The sequence below is a fragment of the Hyaena hyaena genome, unplaced genomic scaffold (genome assembly GCF_003009895.1).
Source record: "Hyaena hyaena isolate Hyena2069 unplaced genomic scaffold, ASM300989v1 scaffold_235, whole genome shotgun sequence".
Lineage (NCBI taxonomy): Eukaryota > Metazoa > Chordata > Mammalia > Carnivora > Hyaenidae > Hyaena > Hyaena hyaena.
In genome coordinates this window covers 2,191,531-2,209,168 of record NW_024080867.1, presented here as the reverse complement: position 1 = coordinate 2,209,168, position 17,638 = coordinate 2,191,531, and the positions used below count along the sequence as shown (strand labels likewise).

Here is a 17,638-nt window from a genome sequence, read left to right as displayed (position 1 = left end):
GAAATGATTAAAGATAATCTAAAACATGGACACTGAGAAATATTATCCTAAATGTAGTTTTTTCCTGGGTCAGGAAGAAATAAAAGCTGAGACTATTGTTAGATAACCACTTATTTTATACTAATTTGTTCTTTTATTGTGTGGGTGTTTAGTATTCTTTTCTCACTTCTCGAATAGTACATTTCATATACTTGAGAGTAATCTTTCAGGTTTTCACGCTTTGCGTGCATTTAAAAGCCACAAAAATTCTTCTACCTTTAGCCACATCCTACAACTCCCGGAATGTAAATATCTCAATTGTCATTCTTTTCATTACCATTCATGATCATTTTACATGATTATTTCCTTATTAACCCAAGAGTAATTGGGTGCCTGGCTGGCTCAGTTGGTAGAGCATGTGACTCTTGATCTCAGGGTCAGGAGTTTGAGCCTCACATTGTATGTGGAGCTTACTTAAAAATAAAGAAGTTGAGGGGCGCCTGGGTGGCTCAGTCAGTTAAGTGTCTGACTTCAGCTCAGGTCATGATCTCATAGTTCATGGGTTCAAGCCCTGCATTGGGCTCTGTGCTGACAGCTCAGAGCCTTGAGCCTGTTTTGGAATCTGTGTCTCCCTCTATCTCTCAAAATGGAATGAATGTTAAAAAAAAATTTTTTTAGGGGCGCCCAGGTGGCTCAGTCGGTTGAGCATCCAACTTCGGCTCAGGTCATGATCTCATGGTTCGTGGGTTCGAGCCCTGCATCGGGCTCTGTGCTGACAGCTAGCTCAGAGCCTGGAGCCTGTTTCAGATTCTGTGTCTCCCTCTCTCTCTGATCTTCCCCTGCTCATGCTGCCTCTCTCTCTCTCCCTCTCAGAAATAAATAAAACACTAAAAAAATTTTTTTAATAAAATAGTTTGAACCCAAGAGTAATTTGGCTGTTTTTTTCTTTTTGATTTCCAAGAAAATTAAAACTTTTGGCTGATGTTAAAAAACCAAAAACAAAAAACTTTGGGCTATCGTTAAAATAGTTGCAGTGTGGTTAGAAAATGTGGTTCTGGGAGGCCCTGGGGGGTTCAATTAGTTAAGTGTCTGACTCTTGATTTTAGCCTGTCATGATCTCACAGTTATAAAATCAAGCCTCACATCAGGCTCTGCACTGGGCATGGAGCCTGCTTGAGATTCTCTCACTCTCTCTGAATCCCTCTGCCCCTCCCCAACTCGCTCTAAAGAGAGAGAGAGAGAGAGAGAGAGAATGTGATTCCAGAATGTGTTACAGACAAGACTTTTTCCAACCTTCCCTTGCTTCTTTGAGAATCATGGTCTAAACAGTTTATATCCATAAATTTGTTCTTCACTACAAATCTTATGATTCAGGATAAAGGATGGCTTGAACGAAGGCATTCTCCTCTGTATTACATTCTTCAAGTCTTTCTCCAAAAAATGAGGAGTAAGTTGTGACGCCTATGCTAATGGGCTCTCCCCATTGCTTCCATTCATATGGCTGCTTGCTAACATGAATTCTCTGATGATCAGTAAAGGGTACGTGCTGATGGAAGGCTTTTCTACGTTTATTATATTCACTTGGGTTTCTCTATTATGCATTCTCTGATGCTGAGCCGTCGCTGAATCATGGTGCATAGTCCTCCCACATTCCTTATACTCACAGGGCTTTTCCTCAGCATGAATGACCTGATGTTGGATCAGTTGTGAGCAATGACCGAAGGCCTTCCCACATTTCTTACATTCATAGGGCTTCTCACCAGTATGAATTCTGTAATGTACGGTGAGATGGGAGACGCGTTTGAAAGCCCTACGGCATACCCTACACTGGTAGGGCTTCTCTCCAGTGTGAATTCTCTGATGTTGCTTAAGTTGCGAGCTCACCCTAAAGGCCTTCCCACATGCCTGGCATTCATAGGGCTTCTCACCAGTATGGATTCTCTGATGACGAATAAGAGTTGAGCCTTGATTAAAGGCCTTCCCACATTCCTTACATTCATAGAGTTTCTTGCCTGTATGAATAGTCTGATGTTGGATCAACTGAGACCGATGACTAAAGGTCTTCCCACATTCCTTGCACGCGTAGGGCTTCTCACCAGTATGAATTCTGTAATGTACTTTAAGATGTGAGATCCTATTAAAGGCCTTGCCACATTCCTTACACTGATAGGGTTTCTCACCAGTATGAATTCGCTGATGTTCGATCAACTGTGAGCTTCGACTGAAGGCCTTTGCACAATCCTTACATTCATAAGGTTTCTCACCAGTGTGAACTCTCTGATGTTGTATGAAATTTGAACCAGAATTGAAAGCCTTACCACATTCATTACACTCATAGGGCTTCTTGCCAGAGTGAATATTCTCATGCTGAATTAGTCGTGAGCCGTATTTAAAGGCCTTGCCACACTCCTTACATTTATAGGGCTTCTCATTAGTATGGATTCCTTGATGATTAATAAGGAAGCCTTCCTGCCAGAAATCTTTCCCACAGTCATCATATCCATAGGGCTTTTCTCCAGTATGAATTTTCTGATAAAAAGGGAATGACGATGCTGGCTGGCTGAAAGCAGACATTTCCTCATCACTGATTATCGCTGGACTCAGATGTCCATCCGGACTCCCCTGGTGTCTGTCACAGTGGCTTCTGCATTCCCAGTCGTCTTGGAACCTCGAACACTCAAGACCGTAACTTGCAAGGCTTCCCATTATCTCCCACTGTGGTGACGGTACCTCATAAAAGTGCTGCTTTGGAGACGATACCTTAGTATCACACCTGGACTCCAATTCTGGGGGGTGGGGAGGGGAAGAAAAAAAAAAAGCATGTTTTTCTTTCCTTTTCCAGAAAAAAGAACTTGTATAGTAAAACCAGAAAGTTCAGACTCATGATCATACCTGTCAGCTCTTGAATGTGGCTAGGCAATTAGGAAACAGGTAAGTAGAACAGAGAGAAAGGAAATACCATAAAGTGAGAAGTAGTAGTCAGAAGGAGGTTATAAGAGTAGCTCTAAAATGTTAGTGTGGATCAGAATCACCTCTGAATCATGTTTTAACTTTTTTTAAATGTTTGTTTATTTTTGAGAGAGACAGAGCATGAACAGGGGAGGGGCAGAGAGGGAGGGAGACACAGAATCTGAAGCAGGCTCCAGGCTCTGAAGCAGGCTCCAGGCTCTGAGCTGTCAGCACAGAGCCCGATACACCCTGAACTCACAGAGAGATCATAACCTGAGCCAAAGTCAGACGCTTAACCAACTGAGCCACCCAGGTGCCCCAATCTCTAAACCATGTTTTTAAAAAATGAATGTTTCAGGGCGCCTGGGTGGCTCAGTTGGTTGTCAGACTTCAGCTTAGGCCATGCTCTCGAGGTTCATGGGTTTGAGCCGTTTCGGGTTTTGTACTGACAGCTCAGAGCTAAAGCCTGTTTCCGATCTGTGTCTCCCTCTCTCTCTCTCTCCGCCCCTTCCTTGCTCGTTCTCTCCCTCTCTCAAAAATAAACTTAAAAAAAAAAAAAAAAAAAGGGATGTTTCCATGGAAGCCTAGAAAGAAACCAGAGTTGCAAAGAAACCACTGGTTGCCTGGGGCTGGGTGTGTGAGGGATCGGGTGGGAAGAACAAGGGAAGTTTTCACGGTGACGAACATGTTCTCCAGCCTGTGGTGACAGCTGCACCGGTGTATATGTGTGTCCATGCGCACCAGATGTTATGCTTAAAATGCATGCACTTTACTGAGTATAAATTATACCTCAATAAAGTGGGTTTTAAAAATGACGAGGAGGGTGAGTGGATCTTCACCCAGCCGGAGGAACACGATGGCTCACCCGATGCCGGGGGGGTGGGAGGCGGGGGCTGGCCGCACGTGCCGCAGTCCTCTGCTGTGACGCCTTCCGCCTCTGAAGCGCAGCTCACTGCACGGCTCAGGCCTGGTGTCCACTAAACCCGTCCCTCCTGGGCCTCTCCACCGTGTCAAAGAGACGTTGGAAAAGGGAAGGCCTTGTTCCTTGTTTAGAGGGTAAGGCCCCAACTTACTGCAGGTGGTTTCTTCTCTGCTGCTTATTCAAACTGCGAAGACAAGTCGAATGATGTATTCGATCCTGATTTTACCTGTCACACACCTTCAGTTGCAGTGGCCTGTTGTACTGTGCTCACAGCAACCAATCCCACTGGGCCGAGAGAGGGCTGGTTACATACAGCCTGATAACGAGGAACTCGGGAAAGCAAATGGGTGCTTTCTAATGTGCTCGTAAAGTGTGGCAGACAGATGCCCAAAGAGGACTTTATAGGCAGGCCAGCCTCCAAGAGTGGCATTTCACAGAACTTTATTCATGTAAAAGTATTAAACAAAACCTGCTAGAATGAAAAGTTACTTTGACAATGGAAGATGATGAAGAGTCTGTGAAAGACATATCAAATTTTGTGGGACTGATGCTGCTCTTCTCTCAAAAACTTGTGCTAGAAGGGTGCCTGGGTGGGTTGTTGGTTAAGTGTCTACATCGCCTCAGGTCATGATCTCACAGTTCATGGGTTCAAGCCCCACGTTGAGCTCTGTGCTGACAAGTCAGAGCCTGGAGCCTGCTTTGGATTCTGTGTCTCCCTCTCTCTGCCCCTCCCCCACACTTGCTCTTGCTCTGTCTCCCAAAAATAAACAAACATTAAGGTAAAAAAAACTTGTGCACAACTAGTGCACAGAGCATCCACATAAAGTTGTAAGAACAAGACCAGGTAAAGAGGGCATCAAGTACATACAGACATTTTTTTCAGACACCATGTGTGGTTGTTCAGATGTAAGGTTTTGGGTCTCTTCACTGTGGTCTAACAACTCTCGTGAGACAGATTCCAGCTACAGCCATTATGATGGCAACCTATGAATTAGTGGTTGACCCACTCAACGGTCAGCGACATCTGAGCCATCCTGTAAACGAAGGACAATCAAAAGATTGCCGTGGAGGGGGGAGGGGGAAAGGGAGAGAGGCAAACCATGAGAGACTCTTGAATGCTGACAAAAACTGAGAACTGATGGATGTGGGGGGGAGGGGGTATGGGCATGGAGGAGGGCACTTGTGGGGATGAGCACTGGGTGTTATGTGGAAACTAATTTGACAATAAACTATTTGTAAAAAAAAAAAAAAAAAAGATTGCCGTGGAACATGGAAAATTAGAGCCAGCTTGGTAGAAAGAGAAGACTAGTTTGGGAACTTGTAACTATGCCCAAATGTGAATTTGGTTTTAGGATTAAAGTAATGACACATTACTTGCTTTTTGGGCAGCGTGGAAAGAACTCTGGCTGCCTCTGAGGAGGCCATTAAAAACACTCCTCTCTCTCGGGGTACCTGAGTCCTCTCTCAGCCAACTGAGCCATCCAACTTCAGCTCAGGTCATGATCTCATGATTTGTGAGTTGGAGCCCCATATCAGGCTCACTGTTGTCAGCCTGTCAGTGTAGAGCCTGCTTCAGACCCTCTGTACCCCTCTCTCTGCCCCTCCCCTACTTGCACTCTCCCCCCTCCCACAAAAATAAAAACAAAACCAAAAACCACTCTTCTCTCAAAAAAAAAAAAAAAAAATGGCCCCTGGATGGCTCAGTCAATTAAGTGTCCGACTCTTTGATTTTGTCTCAAGTCATGATCTCATAGTTTGTGAGATAGTGCCCCACATTGGGCTCCGCACTGACAGTACAGAACCTGCTTGGGATTCTCTCTCCCCCTCTATGCCCCTCCCCTGTTTGTGCACTTACTCTCTCTCTCAAAATAAAATAATAAACTTAAAAACATTGCAAAATAGCAGCAGTAATAGTAAGGTCTCCTGTATCCATTTCATGTTTTCATGAGCAGCCTGGCAAAGTATTTTAAAGTTAATTATTTAGCATTTGTAGTCACTATTTTGGATAACCAAAAAAATATGTCTAAAAATCTGATGTATAGTCTTAGCATTAAGATGTTAAAACAGCGTCCACATATGAACCTCAAGGGATCTCAACAGCCAAAGTAAAGTTGAAAAGGAAGAACAAAGTTGGAAGTCTCACATTTCCTGATTTCAAAACATATTATAAGGCACAATAATCAAAATAGCATGGCACTGACATAAAGGGAGACCTGTAAACCAATGGAACAGGACAGAGAAGCCAGAAATAAAACCCATGCATAAGCTTAAATGATCCCTGATAAGGGTGGTAAGACCTCACAATGAGGAAGACAGTCTCTAACAAATGGTTCTGAGGAAATTGGATACCCACATGCAAAAGAATAAAGCAGCTCCCTTACCTTATACCATACACAAAAATTAACTCAAAATGCATGAAAGACCTAGGCATAAGACCTAAAAATGTTAAGTTCCTAGAAAAAAACATGGGGGTAAAAAAACTTATGACATTGCATTTGGCAATGATTTCTTGGATAGGGCACTAAAAGCCCAGGCAACAAAGGCAAAAATAGACAAATGGGACTACCTCAAACTTAAAACTTTCATGCATCAAAGGAAACAACCAAAAAAGTAAAAAAGGTAACCTTCAGAACATAAGAAAATATCTGCAAATCACATATCTGATAAGAGGTTAATATCTAACATATATAAAGAACTCCTCCAATTCAACAACAAAAAAACTACCCTATTAAAAAATTGGCAAAGGACTTGAATAGATATTTTTCCAAGGAAGATATACAAGTGACCAAGAAGCATTTGAAAACATGTTCAACATCACTACTCATCAGAGAAACACAAATCAAAACTATAATGAGATACTGTCTCAAAGCCATTAGGATGGCCACTACCAAAACAAAACTCAACAGAAAATGACAAGTGTTGATGAGGATGTGGAGAAACTGGAATCCTTGTGCCCTGCTGGTGGGAATTTAAAATGGTGTAATCACTATAGAAAACAGTATGGAGATTTCTAAAAAAATTAAAGTGGTGCCTGGATGGCTCAGTTGGTTAAGCGTCCGACTCTTGATTTCAGTTCAGGTCATGACCTTGTGGTTTGCGACCTGGCGCCCTGCATGCAGCTCCCTGCTGGCAGTGAGGAGCCCACTTCAGATCCTCTGTCCCCCTTCCTGTCCCTCCCCTGCTTGCGCGTGCTCATGCGTATCCTCGCTCTCTCTCGGTGGCTCTCTCACCTTGGAGGCTCAGTTTATTAAGTGACCACCTCTTGATTTTGGCTCAAGTCATGATCTCACAGTTTGTGGGTTCAAGCACCACATCAGATTCTGTGCTGACAACACACAGAGCCTGCTTGGGATTCCCTCTGTCTCCTCTCTCTGCCCTTCCCCTGCTCTTTCTCTCTCTCTCTCACACACACACACACACACACACACAAAATAAATAAATAAATTTTTAAAAAAGAGCACTGGGATGTCCGGGTGGCTCAGTCGGTTAAGCGTCCAATTCTGGCTCAGGTCGTGATCTCACAGCTTCTGAATTCGAGCCCTGTGTTGGGCTCTGTGTTGACAGCTCAGAGCCTGGAGCCTGCTAAAGATTCTGTGTCCACGTCTTTCTCTGCTCCTCCCCAACTCGTGTTCTGCCTGTCTCTCTCTCTCTCAAATAAACACTAAAAAAAATTTTTTTTAAAGAGGACTTTCCAGAATAAATATAAATTACCACAGGTGACTCAAGAAATCCAACAGTAGAGGGGTGCCTGGGTGGCTCAGTCGGTTAAGCGTCTGACTTTGGCTTGGGTCGTGATCTTGCGGTTCGTGGGTTCGAGCCCCACATCAGGCTCTCTGCTGACAGCTCAGAGCCTGGAGCCTGTCTTCAGATTCTGTGTCTCCCTCTCTCTCTGACTCTCCCCTGCTCACACTGTCTCTCTCTCTCTCAAAAATAAATAAAACATTAAAAAAAAAGAAAGAAATAAAACAGTTGAATGTTTAGATTCAGTATTCAGAACTAGGAAATCTATTCATATAACCCAGACTTCACAGATTAAAAAAGAAAACTTAAGGGGCGCCTGGGTGGCTTAGTCGGTTAAGCGTCCGACTTTCGCTTAGGTCATGATCTTGCGGTTCGTGGGTTCGAGCCCCGCGTCGGGCTCTGTGCTGACAGCCAGCTCAGAGCCTGGAGCCTGCTTCGGATTCTGTGTCTCCCTCTCTCTCTGACCCTCCCCTGCTCACACTGTCTCTCTCTCTCTCTCCTAGAAATAAATAAAACATTAAAAAAAAAAAAAAAGAAAACTTAATAAAATATGAAAAGATGGATACTTCTTTAATCAAATATCTCTATCTCATTCCTGAATCTGATACTATGCTTAATGAGAAGACACTAACAACATTCCTACTAAGGTTAAGAACAAGAGGAGGACATAAACTACCCCCGTTACCATTGTTCTGGGGGTGTTGTGCGATCAGCAACCTCGTCAGCAAAACAGAAAAACTCAAGTGGTATAAAAATGCAAAAACATTATCACCATTTGCAGATGACATGATTGACTCCTTGGAAAATCAAGTATTACATGAAAACTATTATAAATAACGAGAAAATTCAGTAAGTTGGGTTAACTACAAAATTATTCTGAAGATATGAATCACTTATGCCTTATATAAAACCACCAGCTGAACTATAATAGGGATGAAAAGGCCCCATTTCCAGTAACAGCAATAGAGATATAATACCTAGGAATAAATATAGGAAGAAACAGACAAGACCCATATAAATAAAACTCTAAAACTACCAGGAGATGGACATAAATGAAGACAAAAGCCTATCATGTTCTTAAATAGATAAAATCAATTTGAAAAATCAGTTTTCTCCTCAATTAATCTAGAAATTTACTGTGATCTCAGTAAGAATTACATGATTATTTTTTAAATCAGATATTCTAATTCTAAAGTTCTAATGGAAAAGCAAACCTGATTATAGTCAGGAAAATTCTGAAAAGTAAGAATGACGAGGACCTATCTACCAGATATTTAAAACCTTCAATAATTAAAACAATATGGTATGGGTCACATAGTTAGATAAAGAGCTTAATGACACAGAACTGAAAGTCCACAAAGAGATCCAGAGGTAACAGCAGATGACAAAAGTGGCTTGGGAAATTAGTGGTGAAAAGATAAAATCAGTTAACAATAAAATCAGTTATCCTGTTTAAATAACTGGATAACAACCTGGGAAATAATGTGAAATCACATCTTGCACAAGAATAAATGCCACAGGAATCATTAATAGCACCATAAAAATACTAGAAAAAAATCATAAGAGACTCATTTTATAATGTCAAAGGGGGAGATCCTTTTTATATATGATGTAAACCTACACATCTAAGGAGTAAATAAAACTCAGCATGTCAAACAATCAAATTAACATATGCTGTCAAACTAAAATGAAAAACAAAAGCAAAATTGACATTACGGGTGCGGCTGGCAGAATCACGGCCTCCCAAAGATCCCCACACCCTAATCCCCAGAATCTGTGAATATGTTCACTTATATAGGCGCACATGCCTTCTCTCCTGATGCTCACTCCACACTTGACCTCACTCACGCCCAGGGCCAAGCACAACTTCAATGTGGACAAATCTTCCACATGTGAAGCCACTCTGGCTGCCATGTGGACAAAACGCTGCAGGGGACGAGAACAGAAGCAGAGGGATGGGGAGGAGGCTGCTGCAAGAGTCTAAGCCAAAGGTGATGGTGGTATGGGTGAAATGGTAGCAGTGTTGGCGAGAAGTGGTTAAATTCTGGATATATTTCAAGGTACAGCAAATGGGATTTGTGGGGAATAAGCTTTGGAATTCCCTGGGCCTGCACCAATGGGTTAACAAGCCATAAAGAATTATAAAGCCATAGGATGCTCTCACCCAAGCTTGGGTAAACAAGATTAGGACTCCAGGATAGAGCAGGGTGGGGGCAAAGGCCTCCAGGATAGAGGGGGGGCAAAGCCTCTTCAGTGGGGGGGGAGGGGCAAGGCCCCAATACAAAGTATAGGAGGTAAGCAAGATTAGGCATTCAGGCGGAAATGCCCCCCACCTTAGTACTATAGCAGAAAGCTGCTTTCACAGGAAGGAAGGACCGAATTAGACCGCTGCAGGTGATGCTGCCCAGAGAGGAGCTGATTAGCAAAAGAAAGATGCCTTGTTGACCCCGAGGTTACTGGCTCTGCCTTCTCCCCTAGGCCAGCTAAGATGAACAGACACAGCGCCTCCTGCCTGCTGTTAACAACCATCTGCCCATCTGCCGAGCACCAGGATTTTGTTTTATATTGACCCAAACCCCTAACCGTTAATCTTCAAAACCCCCTTTCCCTCATGCCCATGAGTTAATGTTCACAGATTCATTGTCTCTTTGTGCACGCCCATCACGTTTGAAAGCCTTCTGATCTTAATAAATACAGAACAGGGACCCTTATTCGGGGCTCTTGTCTTTTCCTGGACATTAGCCATCTCTTGCATTTTAATCCTGCATCTGCTTTCACGATGGACAAGAAAGAACTTTAGGCTTAGAGTCTACGACAAGGATTTGCTGACAGTCTGGATAGGTATGTGAGAGAGAAAATTCAAGAATGCTTCAAGCGTTTCTGACTTGAGCAAGTACAAGAATTTAATACCCTATTACTAAAGCGTGGAAGAAAGAGAGAAGATCAGATTGTTAGGATCAAGGACTCCTTTCTGGAACGTTATACTCATAGTGGCCAATGAACACTTAAGTGGACATGATGAGAAGGCAGTTGGATAGAAGTATGTGGAGTTTAAAGGAATAGCTGAAGACAGTGGAAATGTTCTGGATCCACACAGTCCAGTACAGCAGACACGAGCCACAAAGTAGCTACTGAATATTTGAAATGGGGCAAGTACAACTGAGGTACTGATTTTTTAAATGTATTTAACTGCAATGAATGTGAATTACACTGTCCACACGGGGCCAGCGGCTCCACGCTGGGCAACACAAGTATGAATGGTGTTTAAAAGCACAGTAATGGAAAAAAAACATATATAATTAACCAGAGTAATGGAGAAGGTTCCGGGGAATGAAAATAAACAGGGAAGAAGAAACCCAAGTCTGAGCCCTGGGGCGCTCCAACATTTAAAGAGAGTGAGAAGATCCACCAAAGGAGACTGAGGACTGTTGACCGAGGTCAGCAAGGACAAGGGGGAGTGATGACCCACATACACAGAGACGATTCAGGAAGAAAGGAACAACGTGACAGGCCAGAAAAGATGATAAGTGGGACATGGCCTCTGAGTCTGGCACCTTGGAGGGAAAATTTTCTAACTCAAAGCTCCTGCTTCCTCATGTACCCGCTAAATGTAGTGGCTTCTCTTCCCACCCAGGCTTCACTTACCCGGGCACGGGCCTGCTCTTGCTGCTTTCTCCCCCAGCCAGGGCCCCTTGCCTTGCTCCAGGAAGGAGATCATGTCAGGTTTGGAGACGGCAAGACCTGGATGGGAGAAACACATGCCACCCAGTTATGGCGTGGGGCCCCCAGAATTCAGATCCAGGAGCTGGTCACTGAGCAGGAGAGACCAGAGGAAGTCTGACAGTCCCTGTGGGCTGGGGAAGACACGGCATCAGCCCATGGAGCTGCTCTTTGACTGCTGAAAAGGTACTCGGAAATTGACAAGCAAGGAACGGATACGCCCAGGATAACATCCCAACTAACACACCAGGCCGCCTTACCCAGTGAGACCAGGTTGCTGTATGTCTCCAACATCACGTCTCTGTACAAGTCCCTCTGAGCAGGTCCCAGCCGCTCCCATTCTTCTTGGGAGAAGACTACGGCCACATCCCTGAACACGTCTGACTCCTGAAACAACAGGCAGGTTTGTTATTTGCATGCTTCAAGGAAATGTTTCTTGATGGGGTGAGAGGAGATGCAGGTGGTCTCGGCAGGAATGGGGTGTTCTGGTGAAAAGGAAACTGGGGTGGGAGGCCTCCAATGTGAGCGGGTGACAAGAGAGGGTGGGCATGAGGAAAACAGTGTTGAAATGTTCTTGAACATTCCTTTTTATTACAAACCAAAGCTCTGTACACAGATCTGGGAGGAAAATTAAAAGCCAGCTAAGTGGAGTCTTCCCCAGTGTGACACACTTTATAATAAAGCACACTGCCTGCTCTGTCCTTGGGATACAACAAATTCCCAACGAGAGACCTGTAATTTCAACAACAACAAACCAAACCAACAATTTCTGATAGACTTACCCCCAAATGTCTTACTGAAGAAATGTTTCTATGTTAGAAAATAAGATATTCATATAAATTGAGATTTAGTTGAAGACGTGGATTCGCCATTATGTCACCATATCAAAGCATTCTTTCTTACGAGAAAACTCTTAAATTAACATTACTTTTATGAGCTGTACAATTTTCTATCAAGTGAAAAGATGCCTCAACCGTTCTCTTATTTTGTATGTAGAAGTTGGATCAGATCTCTGAAGGCTCTTCCAAGCTCGGACTATCTAGATTCTGAAAAATTCATCCATCTGGCCAGTTGTCTCACAATACACAACTGCACTTCTCTTGCTCTTAGGCTGAAGAAGCTGCTGGAAGATGACCCACATTCAAAGGGTCCGTTCATCCTTGAAAGTGGACCTTACTTCTGGTGTCTAATTTCTCCGATTTCCAGCAAAGGCTCAGTGACACACCCAATCGTTGATCCCTCCCAAAGCGGGAGACGGCGCCGAGACCAGTTCCCATGCTTTTCCATGTCACAGTGATCACAAGTATTCATCTCTATTTCATCCACCCTCGGTTCTCATTTTACACAAGGAAATGGATTTCTGCTCTATCTAGCTTCCTGGCAGAATACCACACTATCACATGTGGAATGCTGTGCAGACTGAATCCATGGGCAGTGGTCAGAATAGAGGGGGCAGCGGGAGACGGGACTAGCTACCTGGTCTTTTTAGTCTCTAAAATGGGAACCTCTGAAAACCAGATTCTTGAATGAGATCCAGGTGGGAAGCTTCAAGATACAGAAAGCAAATATTGACATGAATTTAAAACTCACAAGGGACATGACTTTTAGAATGTCATGGGCTGACGGGTCCTCCTCCTGCCTCCTCTCTTGGGGAAGCCAGAATCCGGAGACGGCAGAGCTGGGGGAGGAAAGAGCAAACATGAGAGGCCAAACCTGCCTCACAGCTCCCAGAACCATGGCTACAAGCCCCGCCTTCTTATCCCCCACCCCCACAAGAATGAGAGATGGGTCCTGGCGGTCGTCCTTACCCAGCTTCAGGAAACACAACTCTACTGCTGCAACGTGACCGGGAACCAGTGGCCCTTTCTCTCCGACTTCCCCTAAATCCCAGAGAATTCCACCTCGTTACTGATGCAAATCTGTGGCGGGGAGCTCAGTCCTGGTCCAGTGACTATGGCCACATGGTGTCCCAAGGACAAGAAAGGTAGTCCTCAGGCCAGGGAGCACCGCCTGCCTCACCAGCATTGGCCCGGCCCACAGTGAAGCCTTCCCAGAAACATAACATTTAACTCGCTCATGCCCACAATGTAACACCTTCAGAGGTCTCCCCGGCTCTTTACGCAACTTCCAAATTCACAAAGAACCCTACAGACCTACCTAACGCCTGGTGGACATTACTTCGTGGACCCTGCCTTGAGTCAATAAAAGGGGTGCGGGTGCAATGGGCAAATCACACGACTCCATTTTCATCACATCCATATAACTCTGTACAGAGACATAACAGCGAGCAAAGCTGTGTGCACAGTATTTATTGAAAAATAGAGCAAAAATCAGTATTTAGCAGTGCACAAGTGGGCAAGTGGTTGAATCACTTTTGGCCCAGCCATATGACGGAACACCAAATAACTATCAAAAATGATGGGGGGCAACATTAACTAACAAGGAAAGATATTCACAAGTAGTCTCTGTATACAACATGAGAACATTCTGGAAAAGAGATCAAATCACCCACCTGCTTGCACATGGGCTTAAAAAAACGATTGGAATAAAAACATCCAAGTATTAAGAATGATGTTTAACCACTTTGTGAGTTCATCATTAAACGAGGAGTATTTTCGAAAGAAACTTAGAACAATGCCTGGCATGTTACAAACGTCTAATTCTAAGTAATGTGTAAATGAAATAACTGATAATATGTAATAGGAATTTTTTAAATAATGACCACTATTTTAGCATTATCTGTAATAGTTTCGTAATATTTTATTACAAAAAAGTGGCCCACGATTTACTCAACCGTTTCCCCATTGCTGGACAAAGATTTTTCTACAAGGTCATCTAAAATGTTCTCAAATTTCAGTCTCTGCTTCTGAACTAGTGGTGCTAAATCTTTTGAGGTCTTGCAATTCTTTGAGAATCTTATCAAACAAGACTCCATCCCAAATTAAAAAAAAAAAGACACGAGTAAAATGACTGTAAAACATCCACCAGCATTTTCGGGGAGTCGGGACCCCGTCACACCCACCTAAGGGGTCCATAGATAGAGGCTATGAGCCTGGACACGGAAAGGGGTCGCTAGCGGCGGGGGTGGGGCGCCACAGAGGCCGATGGGAAATGTAGTCCAGAGCCCGGGAAGCCGCTGACCGACGCTGGGGAGAGACGTTCCGGTTCTTCCCAGGCCCGAGATCCGCCCGGCTGTGGCGCCCGCTCCCACACGGATCCCGGAGCACCTGGAAAGCTCCAGAGCCCCTCACCTGCCAACTCCTCGGATCCAGGGGCAACCGTGGCCGCGCTCCAGCAGGCCCGGGTGCGCTTCCTCCTCGGTATCGGCGGACCCGCCGCCTGAAGCCGGAAGATGGCGCAGGCGCACAACGCACCGCCGACGCTGCCTCGCGAGTGGGCCAACGCCGCAGTCTCTTCTGGGAAACGCAGTCTTTGGACACAGAGGCGCCGCTAGGCCGCAAGGCCGATGTCGCGATGTTTCGGGATGGGCGGGCCCGGGATGCACGCGTGTGATGGAGGGACTTGCCGGATTCGAGGGAGAGTGTTCGAGGCCCCGCGTGGCCGCCGGCGGGTCTGCGCGTCAGGTGCGCGGTGTGTGGTACGATCGCGTCTTTGGTGGTGAGTGCGGTGTGTGTCGTGTGTGGTGCGGGCCCGTCGTTGCGTGTGACTGGGACCTGGCCACTCTGGGAACACGCTCGTGTGTGCATCAGCGTTTCCGGAGAGCAGCCACTTTAACCAGAAGGTTTAGAAGGAGAAAAAATATTGAAATAAATGTAGGTTATGAGGGAGATTGCAGAATAAGCAAAATTGTTTCTATTTATTTATTTTTTAAAATTTATTTTGAGAAAGACAGAGTATGAGCAGGGGAGGGGAAAGAGGGGGTGGGGGTGAGACACAGAATCCAAAGCAGGCTCCCCCCTCCGAGTGGTCAGCACAGAGCTCAATGTGGGGCTCGAACTCATGAAGTGGGATCATGACTGGGCGGAAGTCAGATGCTCAAGGCACTGAGCCACCCAGGTGCCCCTAAAGTTTATTATTTGTAATTTCTACAGCCACCAGGAGACTTGAATGCAAGACCCCAGCATCAAGAGTCATATGATCTTCCGACCGAACCAGAGGGGCACCCAGCAAAAATGTTTTAAACAAGATGACAAGGAGTTTCCACTTGTGGAGGACAGCTCTCTGCCAAGTCCCCCAGACCACAGGCAGTTGGACCTTGGTGTGCCACGTTTGAAACGCTCCTGGACCTGACACATCCCAGAACGGCATGGTCCAGTGTGGTCGAGCTTCCGATGTCCTGGATGCTGTTCAGGCCATGTGAGGCCTGGTCCCTGAGTGGGGAAGCCACCTCTGCCCACGCGGTACGGCTGTCCTTGACCTGGAGTCCAGAGCTCCTGTCTCTGGAACTGGTCTTGTTTGCCTCAGACCGTGTATTCTGTCATCTTCTTTGAATCATTTCATCTGAGATTTGTCAGTGTCTGCATTGTTGCACATTTCAAGGATGTCAGCACCTCTAAGTTAACTTAGACATTTAACTTAAACCCAGTAAAAATGCCAGTACTGTTTTCCTCTTTGGAAATAGATAAGTTGGTAGAAATGTCAAAATGAAAAAAATATACATACGAGAATGCCTAGGAATAGGAATGCTCTGAAAAACAAAAGCTGTGAACATGTGCTAAACCTGACGATGTTAAAGTATTAGAAAAAGTTTCCATAATTTATTTTTTTAATGTTTATTTTCAAGAGAGAAACAGAGAGCATGAGCAGGGGAGGGGCAGAGAGAGAGGGAAACACAGAATCCAAAGCAGACTCCAGGCTCCGAGATGTCAGCACAGAGTCCAAAGCAGGGCTCAAACTCATGAACTGCAAAATCCTGACTGAGCCAAAGTTGGACACCTAACCCACAGCCACCCAGGTGCCCCAAAGCTTTCCATAATTTAGATGAATGGATAAAGAAGATGTGGTACATACATACAGTAGAATATTACTCAGCTTTAAAAAAGAATGAAATCTTGCCCTTTGCAATAACATGGATGGATATAGAGGTTAAAATGCTAAGTGAAGTAAATCAGTCAGAGAAAGACAAATATTGTTTTAAATCATATGTGGAGTTTAAGAAACCAAACAAAAATATTTAACTATAGAGAATAAACTGATGGTTTTCAGAGGGAAGTCAGGTGGCAGGTGGGGAGATGGGTGAAATAGATAAAGGGGATTAAGAGCACACTTATCATGATGAACACAGTAATGCATAGAATTGTTGAGTCACTATATTGTACACCTGCAACTAAGATAGCAGTGTTAATTATACCAGAAATTTTTAAAACTTGCATAATTATACCTTTCTGATATTGGCTCTTGAACAATCGGACCAACAGAAGAAAACAGAAAGTCAGAAATACTATCAAAAACAGTGGAAATTTCAGTCTATAATAAAGGTGGCAAATCACTAGGGTTGAAAGGACTTTTTTTTTTAATTTTTTTTTTTTTTTTAATTTCTAGGAGAGAGAGAGAGACAGCGTGAGCAGGGGAGGGTCAGAGAGAGAGGGAGTCACAGACTGAATCAGGCTCCAGGCTCTGAGCTGGCAGTCAGCACAGAGCCCGACGCGGGGTTCGAACCCTCGAACCGCGAGATCATGACCTAAGCGAAAGTCGGACGCTTGACCGACTAAGCCACCCAGGCGCCCCTAAAAGGACTTTTTAATAAATAACCTTGGGGGAAAATGGAGAGTCATTTAGAAAAAAAGTAAAATTGGGTTCATGCTCTATATCATGCAAGAGAATAAACTCCATATTGATCAGAGATAAAAATTCATACAAGTACCAGAAACGTACAAAGTTGAATTCCATTGTAGCCTGGATGTGTGAAAAGACTTTCTAGTGATGATACAAAAATCCAGACTTAAGACGTACCTTTTAGAACTTAAAACTAAAGCACTTTTGTGTGGCAAAATACACCATAAGCAAAGGTAAGAGACAACATCAGAGAATGTTACAACCTTGTATATATCAGATAATATATATCAGATAATATATAAAGACAAAACTGCAAGCAATTTCTGAACTCAATTTAGAAGATTTGTTTTCATCATAGCATAGGTGTAGTGATTTGGAAACTATTTTGTATGTGGGTTCGAGCCCCGCGTCGGGCTCTGTGCTGACAGCTAGCTCAGAGCCTGGAACCTGCTTCAGATTCTGTGTCACCCTCTCTCTGACCCTCCCCTGCTCATGCTGTCTCTCTCAGAAATAAATAAAACATTAAAAAAAAAATTTTTTTAAAAAGGAGGGACGATTCCCTGCTTTGAACTATGATAATGTAATTGCACT

At 44.2% G+C, this 17,638-nt stretch overlaps 1 protein-coding gene, 1 long non-coding RNA gene and 1 pseudogene across 6 annotated transcripts; 2 read left to right on the top strand and 1 right to left on the bottom strand.

The window, feature by feature from the left end:
- Positions 1-1,172: 1,172 nt before the first annotated feature.
- Positions 1,173-14,648, bottom strand: ZNF582 (zinc finger protein 582). 4 transcript variants are annotated; one of them, XM_039244126.1, is made up of 6 exons: positions 14,563-14,648; positions 13,469-13,576; positions 12,902-12,989; positions 11,572-11,698; positions 11,237-11,332; positions 1,173-2,765 (listed from the first exon to the last, which is right to left on the bottom strand). In XM_039244126.1, the coding sequence occupies exons 3-6, from the start codon at positions 12,908-12,910 to the stop codon at positions 1,441-1,443; spliced, it is 1,557 nt and encodes a 518-aa protein (XP_039100057.1). In that variant the 5' UTR covers positions 12,911-12,989; positions 13,469-13,576; positions 14,563-14,648; the 3' UTR covers positions 1,173-1,440. The 4 variants fall into 4 exon arrangements, with proteins under 4 accessions (XP_039100057.1, XP_039100058.1, XP_039100059.1 ...); XM_039244127.1 differs by lacking the exon at positions 14,563-14,648 and adding an exon at positions 14,334-14,520; XM_039244128.1 differs by lacking the exon at positions 13,469-13,576 and having other exon boundaries at positions 14,563-14,633.
- On the top strand, positions 3,740-8,966 carry LOC120239751 (annotated as a pseudogene).
- A 157-nt stretch (positions 14,649-14,805) lies between the features above and the next one.
- LOC120239706 lies at positions 14,806-16,022 on the top strand. Of its 2 annotated transcripts, none has more exons than XR_005530490.1 (2): positions 14,806-14,895; positions 15,364-16,022. It is a non-coding gene; the product is annotated as an uncharacterized LOC120239706 (long non-coding RNA). The 2 variants fall into 2 exon arrangements; XR_005530491.1 differs by having other exon boundaries at positions 14,815-14,929.
- The last annotated feature ends 1,616 nt before the right edge of the window (positions 16,023-17,638 follow it).